At 36.4% G+C, this 17,438-nt stretch overlaps 3 protein-coding genes across 3 annotated transcripts in view; all 3 read left to right on the top strand.

Annotated features, from left to right (window-relative positions):
• Window positions 1–17,438, top strand: part of LOC138139269 (odorant receptor Or1-like) — a 210,359-nt gene that overhangs the window by 23,016 nt on the left and 169,905 nt on the right. The gene's annotated exons all lie outside the window — the stretch shown is intronic.
• Window positions 8,032–12,367, top strand: LOC138139190 (odorant receptor Or1-like). Its single transcript, XM_069059386.1, has 4 exons — window positions 8,032–8,747; window positions 8,802–8,901; window positions 8,952–9,056; window positions 12,278–12,367. The coding sequence occupies exons 1-4, from the start codon at window positions 8,032–8,034 to the stop codon at window positions 12,365–12,367; spliced, it is 1,011 nt and encodes a 336-aa protein (XP_068915487.1).
• On the top strand, window positions 15,971–17,044 carry LOC138139045 (odorant receptor Or1-like). The gene is made up of 3 exons (XM_069059202.1): window positions 15,971–16,710; window positions 16,767–16,866; window positions 16,916–17,044. Exons 1-3 carry the CDS (start codon window positions 15,971–15,973, stop codon window positions 17,042–17,044), a joined length of 969 nt encoding a protein of 322 aa, XP_068915303.1.

Here is a 17,438-nt window from a genome sequence, read left to right as displayed (position 1 = left end):
GAGGGAGGGTGAAATTTTGACAATTTTGGTAAATTGTACATAGCTCCATTTTTTTTGTACGTTTCATTAAAAATTCCACCCGATTCCTTTTGTTGCTGGTAGAACTTTTGAGTCGATTATCTCGCAAACTAAGGATTTTTGACCCCATATGTATTAAGAGTTTTATGCTTATTTTTGATCATAGAATCTTCCCTGAAAGTTTGTCGGTCGAATTTGGATACACCCTGTATATACAGGTGTCTCCCCCCCCCAAAAAAAAACGAGTCCATAGCTCCGATATTTATCGGAGGATTTTAATTACTGTACAGCAAATTAAATGGTTGTAAATAAGCTACAAATTGGCCTAATAAAATTATGTATAGCCCCAAAGGCTTCAAGGCTAACACTTTTTTTACTAATTCAGATAGAGATTTTTATTCTGAAAACAACAATGTATCACAAGGATACATTATATACCAAAAATACAAAGGAAAAGTAAAGAAAAAAACACTACTATCTTCTATGCTCAAACTCAAAATATTTTGATAGTTTAGCCTTGAAGCTTGAAGTCCTTGGGACTATACGTAATTTTATTAGACCATTTTGTAGCCTATGCGCAACCATTTAATTTGGAATACAGGTAATTAAAATCCTCCGATAAATAAGGCAGCTATGAACTGGTTTCTTTTTGGGACACTGTGTATTATTATAATTGAGATTTCGAACTGATTACTTTTTAACAATAATTTGATCATCAAGCAAAATACCTGCTTGAAACAACACAACAACAGAGAAAGTATTGTTCCTGCGGAAGCACGAAAATTGCAAAATATTTCATTAAATCGCGAAAAGACTGTCAAGGAAAATTTAAATCATGTAGGATGAATTTTAAAATGTCTAAAAATGAGAGTTTAAATAGATATTTAATCTTCAAGCTTTTCGTAATCGGTTTGTTAATTTTTTTTTTCATCAGATAATTTTGTACCAGGAGCCAAAAATGTGTACATATTATGAGAGCATTAATTTAAATTAAATGTGAGTGTCAATTCAATGTGACAATTAAAAAAATTGTTATTTATTATACAAGATGATAAAATTGTATTTTATCTTCGAGAGCGTTTTTTAGCGTCGAGACACTAATTACGCTCCAGAAGATAATTAAATTTTATCGTCGTGTATAATACTCTATTTTTTTATAGCATTTGTATTTTATTATTAAAACATTAAAAAAAAACATTACTAATTGTCTTAGGTTTTAAAAACTCGTTAGTGTGAGCGTTGTTAAGGTAATAAAAGAAATAAATTACATTTTAAAATCTGGGTAGTATGAGCGTTGTTAGGGTAATAAAAAAAACCTTTATCTACCCTTGCTGTTAAAGTAGCACTTTATCTACCCTTGCTGTTAAAATGCTACTTGACCTTTTCATTCCAATAGATAAAAGCACACTTTAACATCTGCAATAGAAAAAAAAAATACTTTTAGCTAAATAACCGCTTATCAAAAAATGTGTAATTCCATATTTTGAAACAGAAATATGCAAAATTTCTTGGAGGTTCGTCGGAATTCATTGAAAACATTTTTATTTTAAAAGGTCACATTGTTTACTTATCTACTTTTGAATTGGTTGGTATTTATAAAATTTTAATAAATTCTGACAAAAATTTTATTCTTCAGAAGAAAATTCCATCTTGTTAAGTGATATTAATAAGAGCACATTTGAAAAACTGATTTCCAAGCGAAACCGAAATCATTGAAATTGTACCAACTCTAATTGCTGACAAATTACAGTGATTTTCCTACACGGAAAGTTATTTTCATGATAATTATTTCATTTGTCTTGACTCAGTAGACTTTCTTATTATGGGTACGTCAAGTTATTTCTGTTTTGTCTTTAGTTAATTTTATTGTAGTACACAGGAGAGGACACAAAATAAGCAAAATGTTTAGAAACTGTAACAGAGCGGTAACGTAAAAATTGGCGTGAGCATCATGGTGCCCGCGTGGCGTAGCCTCAACTAATTTTAACAAATTTTACATTTCAACTGTGTGTCGAAGCTTAACCGATAGCGTTACACGAAATAGTATATTATATCATTAAGGGTAGAAGTGTCTCTTTTTGTGCTAAGCCCAGAGATTGAAGACCGAAACGCAGTTGAGGACGACAACTGGGCGAAGCACAAAAAGAGTTTCTACTCTGAATGATATAAACTATTTTATCTTTAAGGGAATCACACAAAAAAAAATCGGAGATTAACTCATTTATTTTCTTTTGCTGCAGTTAGGTACAGTTGGTTGCAAAAAAAAACGGGAAACGACAATTTTCCTAATGCAAATTTAATTTTGTCCATTTGTAAATTAATTGTCTACAATACCTATCAAATAATAAAAAAAATGTCATTGAATTTTGACGTTAATTCTAACCTATCTCTCGTAAAAATGTGTCAATCTTATTCTGACAGTTCCCATTTTTTTGCAACCAACTGTACAGTAATATGATAATTTTCAAATTTTAAGGCACCAGTATTAATTCCTAATTTTCTTGTTGCAACATTATTAGTCCAAAGTTTACTTTTTAACGTTGAACGGCCATCTTGCTATTTTTGATTTTGCCATCTATCATCCATGCACATGGGCGACTCGTGTTACACCACAGTGGCACCGGTTAAATATTGTGTAATAATTTCTTTATTTCGGTCTTTTAGAGGCTCTCTTTCAATAGGGATAATTTAATTACTAAATATTTCATGTAATTATTGATAAATAAATCCTACTAAATAAAATCACGCATCTTATGTGAGTGCACAAACTTCTTTTGATTTATTTTATTTATTTAAATTATTGAAAAACTCCAAAACCAACCGAACTGTAAAACTATGACTGACAACATAATAGCTCGCAATTGAGAAAAACCTTAATGTAAAATTAATTTTCCTAACCCTTACCCACCCCACATTTTCCCCAAAACCCACAATTACAATTTTAACGTAATTATTATCCGTCTTTCGTCGACATTTACTACATACATTTTTTTAATTAAAACTCTCATTAATTCAACGGAACCCGCTTATTATCTCCGAGAAAGCGATCACGTGAAAATTCAAACGGCATGAATAATGAAAAAAGAACATGGTTATTTGACAAGCAAAGTCTTTCTTGTGCACCGCGACATTAATAAAAAATCACCTATTTTCAATATATCTCCGGAGTCGTGAAAAAAACGTTCAGTATTTGGAAAAGCGCGTTTCGGTCGTAATGGAGAAGTTCGACTGGAAGCTCACCATCAAGGCGAACATTTTCTGTCTGAGAGTGGTGGGTTTGTGGCCTGACGAAGACTACAAACTGGACTTCTACACTTTGTACGCGATCATCTCTTTGAACGTGTTTATCAACTGCCGCAACTTCTTCGAAACGGCGAACATCCTCGTCGTCTACGACGACCTGGAGGCTTTGACTGGACTCATGTTTGTTTCCTTCACCGATGTGTTGGGGTCTGTCAAGTTGTACTACTTTGTGCGGAAGATGCGATTGCTCAAGCGGCTGATGGCGCAACTGGACCAAGGTATTTTTCAACCCAAGAATGTCGAACAGATAGCTTTGGTCCAGCCGGGTCTCTTCTCCTGGAAAGTCATTTACGTGATGCTTTGGTCGCCGGTCGTCATGGCGCTGCTTTTGTGGGGGGCCTTTCCCATAATCGATGGTACCGTCAAGGAGCACCAACTACCATTTTCCGCATGGTACCCGTACGACACCAACATCTCACCGCTCTACGAGATCACTTACATCTACGAAGTCGTCGGTATATGGGTAATTTCCACGGCCCATCTCAACATGGACACCATGTCAGCGGCTTTGATGATGTACGTCGGTACTCAGTGTGACATTTTGTGCGACAATTTGAAAAATATAAAGGGTGCAGATTACAACAAAAAACTAATCATTTGTATCCAGCATCACAAGATCATCGTCGAGTAAGCGGGATGTTGAAGTTGCGAAGTTGTGTTATCATCACGTTGTTTTAGGTTTGCCAAGGATTGTAACATATTTTTCAACATGATGGTTTTGGGACAATTTTTCGTTACTTCGATGTCGGCGGGACTGGCTATGTTCCAGTTGACTTTAGTAAGTTTTCAACATTTTTAAGTGGGATCGTTTTGAGTGGGATTTCTGTGCAGGTCCCTCAGTTCAGCAGCGAATGCTATTTTCTTCTGTTCTATGTGGGCTCGATTACGGTACAAATTTTCGTGTACTGTTGGTTCGGTAATGAAGTGGAGTTTAAGGTAGGAATAAAGAAAATCTCTGTAGAATTGAATAGTGGAAATAAAAAAATGGTTTCGAGTAAATTGGAAATATTTTTCTCCGGTGAGATACTTTTTCTTATTGTTATTGGAATGGGATAACACAATTTTAACACATAATAATTTTGTAATTAGTTGATAATTATCAGTGAGAATACCGTTTTAAAAATGTGGACAAGTACGTTCCATAAAGAATATTTTTTGCGATTAAATAAAAATGTTATTTGATTTTGTTCCGCTTTTTTTCAGTTCGATTATACATACGAGTATGATGTTTAACAATTTTATACGATAATAAATAAAATGATGTTTTATTAGACATTTTACAAATTTGAAATCACATTTAAAAATTATCGATGAACTATGAAAAGAAGTCAGTTTCATGACTTTTGATATTTAGGCTCTTTTAATAAAGTATTTAAGGATAATAAGATGGTTTGATTTCCATTTCTTTCATTTAATATACCCGTAAAAAATACTAGTAATAATTGAACACATCATTTCTTCTTGCACCGTTTTGGCTCAAAGCGAATATAAGAAACGTCATGATATTTCGCTAAAATTATACACACGAATTTAGCTGTTAAATTCAATTTATTAAAGAATACACAACCACATTATAGTTATACACCAGAAAGTTGTTTGGAAAATGATAATTACAAATTATATTTTGATCGAACAGTTTTAACTGACATTCATATTAAGCATAACATACCAGACATTATTATTTTCAATAAACAAAAAAAGCAAGCATATCTTTTAGATATAGCTGTTCCAAATTCACATAATATAACACAGACATGCTATGAGAAATCTTTGGTGTTTAGAAAAAATTTCGATTTTACCACTTTTCAGCAACGGGAATAGTACCGCAATCTCTTTTTAAAAATTTAAAAATTCTGGATTTAGGTAACACATTGGTAGTTGAAATTCAAAAAGGTATATTATTATACTCCTGTCACATCGTAAGGAAGTTCCTTAACATTGACACAGAACATAATAAAACACAACAAAGTCAAAATGTGGAGGCGAGACGCCGGTAATTATGTTGATTAGCACTGCACTATTACTATTATCCGTAATAGTGTATGTATTCCGGCAACATTGCCGTGCCGTCGGGTGGTGGAGGGTTTAGAATTTAGATTAACGATACACATTTATTTTAATTTCTTATGCTTCTGAATTCTTGAGATTATTCACATTATGATGCTTACCCCAAATTAGAAATAATATTTGTAAATTTTCTTTGAACATATTTTTTACCCGTTCTTGGTCTTGAGATACTAGAGAATTTAAAAGTTTAGTTTAGTAATTTTCTCAGGTTTTTAATAAAATATTCTACACCGGCGCTACACTGAGCATGACAGGTCACAGTGTAACAGTGTCCTCGACCAAAGTGTTCTTCTTGAAGTGTCGTTGACGAATATGTAAAAATATTTCACCTAGCTTTAGAAATGGCACGTCAAAAAATATATTGAACTAGTTAGGTAACACCACGCCCCAAGAGCAACAAATTTTTTTCGCAATTGTATTTGTTGCGACTAACTAATTCTTAAATGCAAAAATGTACAGTCCATAAATGAGTTGTTTGGTTAGTTGACATAGTTGAAACTTTGAATGCTACCTGGAATATGTTCTAGAACTATACCCAGAATTTTTCAATGAAAGTGATAAAAGAAAATGAAGCGATACATATTTAAAAAACAGTAGCAGATCGAAGAAATATTCATTTCAATAAACAGAATAAGGAAACTTGTCTTGATGGAGTTTGGTCTAAACATTATTATTAGCGTTGAAGAGTCGATTGTGAATGCACCACGGTTTACAGATCCGGAGCTAACTCCGGAGTCGACCAGGAGTCGACCCGGACTCGACCCGGAGCCAACCCCGGAATCCACCCGGAGTCGACCCTGACTTCGTGTTGACTCCGGGTCGACCCTGACTCCGGGTTAACTCCGGGTTGGTTCCAGGTCAACTCCGGGTTGACTCCGGGGTTGGCTCCGGGTCGACTCCGGGGTTGGCTTCGGGTCGACTCTGGGTCGGCTCCGAGTCAACTCCGGGTCGATTCCGGGGTCGACACCGGGTTGATTACAGGGTCGACACCGGGTCGACTCCCTGTCGATTCCTGGGTCGGAACCGCGTCGACTCCGGGGTTGGCTCCGGGTCGGCTCGGAATCGACTCTGAGTCGATTCCGGGGTCGTCCCTGGGGTCCACTCCGGGTTGATTCCGGGATCGACTCCGTGTTGATTTCGGGGTCGACTCAGGATCGACTCCGGGGTTGGCTCCGGGTAGACTCCGGGTCGGTTCCGGGTCGACTTCTGGTCGGTTCCTAGTCGATTCCGGGGTCGGTTCTGGGTCGACTCCGCGTCGGCCCTGGGTTGATTCCGGTGTCGTCTCTGGGGTCGACTCCGGGTCGGCTCCGGGTCGATTCCGTATTGACTCCGGGTCGGTCCCTAAAGAGTACCATGAAAACAACCTACGTCAACTTCTTTTGTGGAAGTGACCGCCCCATTTAATAATAAATCATAACTAAATTTTGCACTTTAATATCAAATTCCATTTATTTCAAAAACCAGTGGTGTTTTCATTTTCATAATTTTAATGATACTAAATTTTTCTTAAATGTTTGAAAGGACTCTCAGTAAAGAATTATGTAAATAAATATAGCGGTTATTGAATTAAAACAAAATATTTACCTGTTTCATTAAAAAATGTGAAATTTTTAAGAGCTTGAAAAAAGCAGATCATTTTATCAAGTGATTTTTTCTGAAAAATTAAAAATACATTTTTTCCCCTCTTTGTAACTCAGTCCGTGGACATCCTGTATATGCAGTTTCATTCAAGATAGACAGTTTCAATTTTTTCTATTCAGCTTATCACAAATGAATGTACAGAATACAGAATTTTTAGATTTTATTTAACTGAAGCTGTTACAGCGACATCGTTACTTTCACTATGATATGCTGGCGCCTCCACCACTTTTACAGTAACTTCTTCATTGATGATGAATTCAATATTATTCAAACACTTTTTCTGACGCACTCGCATGAATAAAAATAGTCACTGTTTTTTCTAATATTTTCAAATTTCAATTTGATTGATAAAAATTGCAAAATAAAAGAAAAAACAAAGTAATAATGCAAACTTACGTTACCTTAATCTTACACTGGTACACCTCTTGTAAATATTGTAAATGAAAAGTTTTCTGACCTGTTGGTGGAAATTCGTTTAGTTTTCATTAACACAATTGATCTCAACAGCACAATTTCTTCATGCATTGATGAACGCGACAACAAACTTCCCTTCTCTTGGAAACGTAACTGAGTGGCACTGAAAAAGAAAATGAAAAATTAATTTTTCCTTAAAACAAACCCTCGTCTCAGACGCTCCAATTATCATTTTTATTAATTACTAAAACCCTCTTTTATCCAGTAGTTGGTAGTTTTTCGTGAGATCTAGCCACGTGCTTCGAATATTTCTTTTTGGAAAAATAATTAATTTAGTAGCACCCCCTCATTATCCGTCCGTCTCGTTGCTTCTTCCTGTCTCTCGTGAGAAAACAATCACTTGGAAAATAAACAGGGCATTAATAATACAAACACCAGACTAATTACAGCGACGGTTTAAATTCCTTGGTCTGTAATTATTAATAAAAAAATTCTTTCGTCCGTCGCGTCAGAGCTTCAAACTCATTCTTCACTTCCCAAGTCTAGTGTGAACATCTGTCTCTTCGAAGACGAGTGAAACCTTTCGAAATGTCAAAATTCGAGTGGCAATCTATCATCAAGACAAACATTTTCATTTTGAGAGTGGTGGGTCTTTGGCCCGAAGGCACAGAAGGCTACAAGCTAAATCTCTACACTTTGTACTCATTCTGCATGAACGTGTTGGTCGACGGCAGCAATTTCTTCCAATCCGCTTACATCTTCGTCATTTACGCTGACTTGCAAGCTTTGGCCGCGATCATCTTCGTCATTTTCACCGACTGGTTGGCGTCTGTCAAAGTGTTGTATTTTGTCCGCAACACCGCAATCCTCAAGCAGCAGATGACAGAACTCGAGTCCGCGTTGTTCCAACCAAGAACCAAGCAACAGAATCTTCTTGGACCTGGTATTAAATCGTGGAGGTTAATTTATGGGTCGTTTTCGGTCCTCGTCGTCGGTACTCTACTCCTGTGGACCTTTTTCCCCATACTAGATGGTACCGTGAAGGAGCACAGACTACCCTTCTGGGCTTGGTACCCTTACGACGCCCACACTGCACCCTTGTACCAGATCACTTACCTCTACCAAGTGGTCAGTATCTGGTTCCTCGCCATCGCTAATGTCAACATGGACACTTTGATAGCGGCCTTGATGGTGTTCACTGCCACGCAGTGTGATATCTTGTGTGACAATTTGAAACATCTCAGAGGAGAGGATTTTAACGAGAGACTGTTACAGTGTATTGAACACCACAAGAAAATCGTGAGGTATGGTAGATTTTATCTTGAGGTGTCAGTGATGGCAGATTTTCTTTATTTTAGGTTTGCCTCCAATTGTAATCGATTCTTTAACGAAATTGCTCTGGGACAGTTTTTTACCAGTTGTGCTTCTTTGGCACTGGCGATGTTTCAGTTGACTTTGGTGAGTTGTACACTTCTTCGAATCACGTTTTCTATTGGAACTTTCATCAGGTGGCGCCGTTGAGTAGCGAGTGTTATTCTTTGTTGTTCTATGTGGGCTCGATGACAACACAAATTTTTCTCTATTGTTGGTTTGGAAATGAAGTGGAGGTTAGGGTGAGTGTTTGATAAATAAATTATGAAAACACGTCTAAAGGCTCTGTATTCCGCAAAATCCTGATTTTATTTCATGACTATATAGAAAAAATCTTTAAAAAATTCTGTTAAAAAACTAGATACCTAATTAAATGTGTTGACTAAAGAATCAGGACATACATTTTTTTTCTTATTTACAACTCTTAATTCTTGTTTAACTGTTTTTTTACTATGGAATTATATACAGGGTGTCTTAAAATTATCGTATTACGAGTTCGGGGCCTAGTAGGGGACATCCTGTTGACCAAGTAAAAATGTTTAAAAAAAATTGCTGTCACTTTAAAAAAATTATCAAAGTTGTCAATATTTGTTCAAAAGTACCTGATTAATTTTCTAGCTATGTTGTACTTCCCTTTTGAACAAAAATTGGAAAAATAAAACTTTAATTTTTTCGAGATACAGCTGTTTTTTCAAGAAATGTCTTTTCATTTATATTTTAATATTTTACATAATCATCCTCACCATATTTCAAAATGAATGGCAACCATTTATATTTTTTATTTGAAGAAAACATGACGAAAAGTTTGAACCTTCAGACCCATATATCTTTGTAAAGACACCCCTTATATTTTTTATTTTATTTTTTCGAGATTCCTGAGATTTTTCCCTACAAGACCCCCGACTTGGAATACGTTAATTTTGCGACACCCTGTATAATTAAAACTAGCAGTATCTTCTTATTTAAAATACATAGCTAAATTTTTAGGATTCTCCCTTGTTTTTTAAGACGCCAAATATCCTGCTCCAGATGTAGTAACATTTTACATCCTACTTAATTGTCCCGATCTTTTTTTCCTGAAAACTTTGCCAAGACTAACAAAAAAAAAAAAAAAAGAATTACACATATCCATCTTAAAAACCCATAGAAGAAGCACTTTCAGTTTTTCCCGAATTTTCCAATTTCCGGGCAACTTTTCCAATTTTTTTTCCATAAAAAGCTTATTCTGACTATTGAGAACATTATGTTTTGGCTTTAAGTGGCGTCCAAGACAACAAATCTAGAATCTTTCTTGAATTCTGTAATTACACGGGTTTTCATCAGAATATAGCCTAAGGGAGTTCGTTTCGGCTCAGGGACGCGAGGGTCCCGGGTTCAATTCCGACCCAGGGAAAAAAAAAAGGCTATATTCTGTCTCGTGATTCGGAAATCACGTTAAGCCATTGGTCCCGGTCTATTGAGTTGGTCATCATGCCCCTCATAGATTTGTAAAACCAGTCCTAGACTGTGTAACAAATTTTTAGGCAGAATATAGCCTAAGGGAGTCCGTTTCGGCTCAGGGACGCGAGGGTCGCGGGTTCGATTCCGACCCAGGGCGAAAAAAAAAAAGGCTATATTCTATCTCGTGATTCGGAAGTCACGTTAAGCCATTGGTCCCGGTCTATTGAGTTGGTCATCATGCCCCTCATAGATTTGTAAACCAGTCCTAGACTGTGTAACACATTTTATTTTCATTTTTTTTTCGCTAATGACTTCAACAGAATACTGGACTTAGTTTGCTCGAACAAGAAATGTGTGGTCAGCAAGGCCGTTGATATATTGTGTAAAGAGGATGTTCATCATTCACCCCTTCACATTCTATATGCTTATAAATATGCTTATAAATATGACACATCCGTTAAAGGTATTTCATCTAAGAAACAACATTTTAATTTTCTAAAAGCTGATTTTGTTGCAATAAACAAAAAATTGTCTGACATTGACTGGTCTTTTCTAAAACCTATATTTGATATTGACGTTATGATGGAGGCGTTTTATAGCAAACTGAATGATATATTTAGTATTTGTGTTCCAAGATCCCTACGTTTTTACAAATCGAAATATCCCCCTTGGTTTAACAGCTCAATTGTTAAGCAGCTGAGACAAAAACATAAACTTTGGCTAATATACAAACAAAGCAAATCTCCTCTATTCTACGATGAATTCAAGTCTATCAGAAAGATTATCAAGTTAGAAATCAAACGTGCCCATTGTAAATATATTTTACAAGTGGAACAAAATATAACAAAAGATCCTAAAAGTTTTTGGTCTTATATCGATTGTATTAAGAAAAACAATTTTATACCTACTTACATGACTTTCAACGACAAGGAACTGCAGACTCCTAAAGACATAGCAAATGGTTTTGCTGATTTCTTTCAACAAACTTATACCTCATCTTCCACAGCAGTTTCAGATAATAATCACTTCGATAGGTATTCGCGCAATTCCGGCTGCTTAACTATTCCGACTTTTACTGTAACTAATATGAGTGATGCAATAAAAAAACTCAAAACTAAAAAATCCTCTGGCCCGGATGGTATTCCTGCTTTTGTAATTAAAAACATTTGTGACAATATTACAACCCCACTTACTATAATTTTTAACCGTGCGTTAAGTTCCTCGACATTCCCTGCTGTTTTTAAAAATTCAATAATTTGTCCGATCTTTAAAAAAGGTGATAGAAAACAAATTCACAATTATAGGCCTGTGGTTCTGCTGTCGAGCTTTGCTAAGGTTTTTGAGATTTTACTTCACGATACGTTATCCCCCTTCGTGAAAAACCAGTTATCGAACTTTCAACATGGCTTTGTGAAGGGCCGATCTACTGTTACAAACTTATGCAGTTTTGTGCAGTTTGTGGCTGATTGCATGAATGATCGTTCTCAAGTTGATGTTGTATTCACGGACTTGTCGAAAGCGTTTGACACAATTGATCATCCAATACTGTTAGGAAAACTTTCCAAATTTGGACTCTGTACCAATTTTGTCGAATTTTTTAGGTCATATTTCAGTGGTCGTTGTCAGTATGTTAATTGTGCTGGCTTACAATCACACGAGATCACTGTTTCATCTGGTGTACCGCAGGGCTCCATTCTTGGACCACTTTTGTTTAATGTCTTCATTAATAATATAGCGGATGTTGTTGACTCTCAAATTTTATTATATGCTGATGATTTCAAAATTTACTCAAGAATTGACCATGCTGTTGACTGCCTGCGAATGCAGGATACCATTGATGAAGTGGTAACCTGGTGCAACAGCAATGGTCTAAAACTAAACAAGGATAAATGCTGTATTATGTCATTTACCAGAAAGACTCAGCCTATTCATCATCACGACACTCTTGACATCTCAGACCTACAACGCTGTACAAAACATGTTGATCTAGGAATAACTCTCGACAGTAACTTGTCCTTCTTAGATCATGTTGAGGGCATGGTTACCAGATCGGTTAGATCCCTTGGGTTTGTCATCAGAAACTCTCGGAGTTTCAATAATACTGATACTGTGAAACGTTTGTATTTTGCTTTCGTGAGATCGAAATTGGAATATGCTAGTGTGGTTTGGTCTACTGGTTATAAGTCACAGATTGAGGATCTTGAGAAAATACAAAGACGTCTTCTAAAGTACTTGAGTTTCAAAGTTGATGGTACTTATCCAGAGAACGGCCATCCACAACATGACCTGTTACGTCGCTGGAATGTAGACAGTCTTTTGCATCGCCGCGTTTGCCATTCCCTTATTTTTTTACATCGACTAATTAACAACGTCTTCGACTGTCCTGAACTGCTGGGTAAAATTAATTTTCATGTACCTAGGCTGGCATCCAGAAATCAGTTGACTTTTTATATGGATACTCCTCGCATTAATACGCAAAAATTTTCTCCGCTCTTCATGATGTGTCATAATTCTAATAAGTTACCTTCCCTCGATATTTTCAACTGCACTATTAGAGACATAAAGGGGATGTGCTTCAATACGGATTAATATACTGATTTTGGTTTTTTCCTACCCTCTAATTGGACTACATGTCTGTTGGGTGGTGTAATAATAATAATAATAATAATTAAAAAAAAAGAATTAGCCAAATCGGTCCAGCCGTTCTCAAGTGAGGCACTTACCAACGAACAGCATTTCATTTTTATTATATACAGTGTGTCTCCGGATAGGTGAAACGACTCTTGTAAAAGATAAAAAATTCTCGATTTAAATTTTCATTTTTTGGGGTTTAGCCCAAGACTAATTTTTAACATAATGTTAGTTTTGAAAAGTCAAGTATGCCTTGGAAATTTTCAACATAAAATTCGTACTTGTAATACTCGTCTGCGACTCGTACAGCAAACCGTACTTATGCTCGCAAACGTGCAATTTCTGGCCTTGTGTTACAAATAACTATTATCAGAGCACGTGCGTTTCAGAAAACAACTGTTTCAGTTATACAGAGCGTATATGTCAATTGAGACGCTGTTAGAGGTTATGTAAACATTTTGACGTTTAAGGTTCTCTCTTATGTTCAATCTTGTAAATTCGTGATTTACAGCAAATGAAGCACTAGAGAATAATGCAGTTCTCCCTCCGGCTAGGATGCAACTGTCAATTGCAGTTTCGTATTTCCAAACGCGTTTTCCAAAATCTAAACAGTTAGAGTGTTTTTGGGTATTCAACCAGAAAATTAGGGAATGCATTTCGAAAATCTTCAACGCAAGCTTGTATGAAATACATCCACTCACCATTTTCCTGCCGTTCGGCGTCTTTAAAATAACTCTCCGTAAGAAAAATGTACTTAAACATTTTGAAGCGTCACTTTGACAATTTAAAGGAAGCTGTCAGTAGTCAATGTTGTCAATTGCACGGTACAATATGATGGAAATGATTTGTAGTTTAGCCAGAGTAAATTTTTGGAAAGGTTTCTTTACACAAATATTAATTAAGATAGCATTTTTTTTTTATAAAATTTACAAATTTAATACGAACGATTTGGCATTTTTTATGTAAATTTAAGTGAACGTAGGGGACTTAATAATTCGTCATTTTAAGTGCAACATAACAACATGACCTTAAATAAAATAATAAAAAAAATTACACTTAATTACGTCATACTGAGTTATCAACGAAACGTTTTTTAAATTTTTAATTTGCTTTGGGATAAACTCACCTAAAAATTGTCTCTAGTTTTTAATCGAAGGTAAAATACCAATACCTAATTTTTTTATTGGCTAAATTTTACGAAAACTTTTTGCTTTGACAATTTTACGAGTTGAATTTGGGCATTTTTGTTCTGATTAGGCCCGAGAGCTTTAGCTCGAGGGTTTAACCTTTGAATAAAATGTCCAAATATCAACGAGTAAAATTGTCTAAAGCAAATATGATTAAGTGAAAATTTGTAAATTTATCAGTTACAGGTGTCCCAAAAAAAGACGAGTCCATAAGTCTCTTATTTATTGGAGGATTTTAATTATTTATACACCAAATTAAATCGTTATCAATGGGCTACAAAAAGGCCTAATAAATTCCCGAATTGCCCTATGGGCTTCAAGGCTAAACTGTCAAATTTTTTTTTTTTTAATAGGAACACATACTTTTTTTTAGTAATTATAATAGAGATTTTTATTCTGAAAATAACAGTGTATCACAAGTATACACTTACATACCAAAAATACAAAAAAAATTTGTAAAAAACGCTACCATCGTCTATTTTGCGCTAATTATTGACAGCATACATAGATGCACAATCCCATATGTTATTATTTGTCATTTGTTTTTCCAGCTAACTTAATTTGGGTATTACACTGTAATGCAATGCATTTTGATAGCTTCTCGCTTGGTGTTCGTCATTTGTTTCAAAAGTTAGTGTTATTTTTTTTATGTGAAGTTATACTTGTGATACATTGTTGTTTTCAGAATAAACATCTCTATCAGAATTACTACCAAAAAATATGTATTCCCATTTGAAAAAAAAATATTTTCACAGTGTAGCCTTGAAGCCCTTGGAGCTATACGTGAATTTAGTAGGCCGTTTTAATTTGGTGTATAGATAATTAAAATCCTCCGATAAATAAGGGAGCAATGGACTTGTCTTTTTTTTTTAGGGACACCTGTATAAAAAATTAAGTCGTGTTATTTTTGGCAAAATTAATTCTACAATACAAACTTTAACGTTAATTCTTTATTTATGATACCTACAGTTATTAAAAACACAATTATTAAAAACGATTTAAGAATCTGACAGGAGTAGCATGGAATTTTAATCACTTTTGACAGATGACAGAGTAGTACGACGTTTTTATCGCGCTAAATATTTTTGATTGGGTGAAAGCAAGCGGTCTGATTGGCTGAACACGCACGTTTGATGGGGACGTGGGAATTAATCTCTACTATCGTGATTATTCCAAATACTATTAAATTTGTAGCAAAATGTTCAGCCAACCATGGTGATTAACTTAGAAATATAGAGAAAGGACAAAAGATTTTACGTTTGACACTCTTAAAAATAATTTTGTTAATCCAGTGCCTCAACAATGTTGACAAAACAATCAAGTTTTTCCTAGACAACAATTAACAGATGAAGTAATGTATTTTTCTTTACCTTCCTTTCGTCAAGTTTTTAAATTTCTTCACCTTTGGTAACAACTCTTCTTGCCCATTTACATGTTTTTCTTTCTTTAATAATTTATCGTCGATGCACCACAACACGTGTCAACTACTTTTCTCTTCACTCGAAGACTTCGAACTGAAGCTTTACGTGTCCCAAAGCACCAAATGAAAAATTAATTTTTCCTCGTCTTGGACCCTCCATTAAAATTTTTATTAATGACTGAAACCCTCCATTACCAATTCTTGTTGGATTCTGGTGAGAAGCCAGTCACGTGCGAGTCGACCATTTTTTTGGAAAAATAGGAAAACTCTCATTTATTAGGAAACGCCCCATCATTATCCGCCCGTCTCGTAGCTTCTTGCCGTGAGAAAAGAATCACGTGGAAAGTAAACAGGGCATTAATAATACACCCCAGACTAATTACACCGATTACTCGTTCTGCAATATTAATAAAAAATGATTGTGTCCGGTGCGGCAGAGTTCTAGAGCCATTCCTCGAGTGCAGAGCCTCGAGTAAACATGTTCGCGAAGAGCGACAAAAAACCGGACAAATTCCAGTGGAAGTCCATAATCAAGACAAACATCATGATTTTGAGAGTCGTGGGTCTTTGGCCCAGAGGCGCAGAAGGCTACGAGCCAAACCTCTACACTCTGTACTCCGCAGTGTTGAACTTTGTCGTCAGCTGCAGCAGCATCTTCCAGTCGGCTTACATCTTCTTGATCTACACCGACTTGCAAGCCCTCGCCGCGATAATCTTCGTGATCTTCACCGACTGGCTGGCGGGCGTCAAAGTGTGCTACTTCGTCTTCAAGACCAGCATCCTCAAAGAACAAATGACGGAACTGGAGTCGACGATGTTCCAGCCGAAACTCGCCCAACAAAGAGTTTTCCAAGCAAGCGTCACTTCTTGGAGACTCATTTACACCGCGTTTTCGGTGCTGACCATAATCACGCTCCACTTGTGGACGTTTTTCCCCATACTGGATGGTACCGTGAAGGAGCACAGACTGCCGTTTTGGGCGTGGTACCCGTACGACGCCCACTCCTCGCCGCTCTACGAACTCACCTACGTCCACCAAATAATCAGCGTGTGGTGCCTCGCCATGGCCAATGTCAATATGGACGCTCTGATTGCGGCGTTGATGATGTTCATTTCTGCACAATGCGACGTCTTGAGCGATAACTTGAAGGGGTTGACTGGGGACGACTTCAACGACAAGCTGGTGGAGTGCATCAAGCACCACAAGAGAATCGTGAGGTATGGCAGGTTTTGGGGGTGAGATTGGGTGGTGGAAGAGTTTTGGAAGGTTTTAGGTTCGCCGCGAATTGTAATCGATTTTTTAACGAGATCGCTTTGGGGCAGTTTTTCACCAGTTCGGCTTCTTTGGCGTTGGCGATGTTTCAATTGACTCTGGTGAGTTTTGGATTAGTTCTTCGACGAAATTTCTGATTTTGGGAATTAGGTGGAACCGTTGAGTAGCGAGTGCTATTCTCTCTTGTTCTACGTGAGCGCCATCACGGTACAAATTTTCTTGTATTGCTGGTGTGGGACTGATGTGGAAGTCAGGGTGAGTCATTTGAGTATTTTTTGAGGATCTGAATTCTTTGATTTCTCCCTTTTTTTCTTGCTTATCTGTGTCTTTGTCCCTTTCATTCAACTCTACATTCATCCATCTTCCTTTTGCTCTCAATCTTTCCACATCTTCATTGACATACCCGTTCCTCTCTTCTTTTTCTCCTTGTTCTTTTTCTTAAGCATTCTGTCAGTATTCTGCACTCTTCCCTTCCATCCATTTGTCCTCAAACTTGGCCGTTCTCTTTCCCGCTTTCCTCTCAGCCTGTTCCTCTTCCACTCTTCCCTCACTAAGTAACTTGGCGTCTCTCTGTCCACTCCTAGCACCCATCTCAAATATTTTTCTTGCACTTTCTCTACCTCTTCTTGTTCCTTCCATCCCCAGATCTCTTTTTGTTAGATTTTTTTTACAA

The sequence above is a fragment of the Tenebrio molitor genome, chromosome 1, assembly GCF_963966145.1.
Source record: "Tenebrio molitor chromosome 1, icTenMoli1.1, whole genome shotgun sequence".
NCBI lineage: Eukaryota > Metazoa > Arthropoda > Insecta > Coleoptera > Tenebrionidae > Tenebrio > Tenebrio molitor.
This window is presented reverse-complemented; position numbering and strand designations above follow the sequence as displayed.

What these genes read in the sequence shown, in the direction of transcription:
- LOC138139190 (XM_069059386.1), top strand. Translation starts at nt 8,032, where the DNA reads ATGTCAAAATTCGAGTGGCAATCTATCATCAAGACAAACATTTTCATT. An exon ending in CACCACAAGAAAATCGTGAG is followed by an intron (nt 8,748 to 8,801) that starts GTATGGTAGATT and finishes TCTTTATTTTAG; the next exon opens with GTTTGCCTCCAATTGTAATC. An exon ending in CGATGTTTCAGTTGACTTTG is followed by an intron (nt 8,902 to 8,951) that starts GTGAGTTGTACA and finishes AACTTTCATCAG; the next exon opens with GTGGCGCCGTTGAGTAGCGA.
- LOC138139045 (XM_069059202.1), top strand. Translation starts at nt 15,971, where the DNA reads ATGTTCGCGAAGAGCGACAAAAAACCGGACAAATTCCAGTGGAAGTCC. An exon ending in CACCACAAGAGAATCGTGAG is followed by an intron (nt 16,711 to 16,766) that starts GTATGGCAGGTT and finishes GGAAGGTTTTAG; the next exon opens with GTTCGCCGCGAATTGTAATC. An exon ending in CGATGTTTCAATTGACTCTG is followed by an intron (nt 16,867 to 16,915) that starts GTGAGTTTTGGA and finishes TTTGGGAATTAG; the next exon opens with GTGGAACCGTTGAGTAGCGA.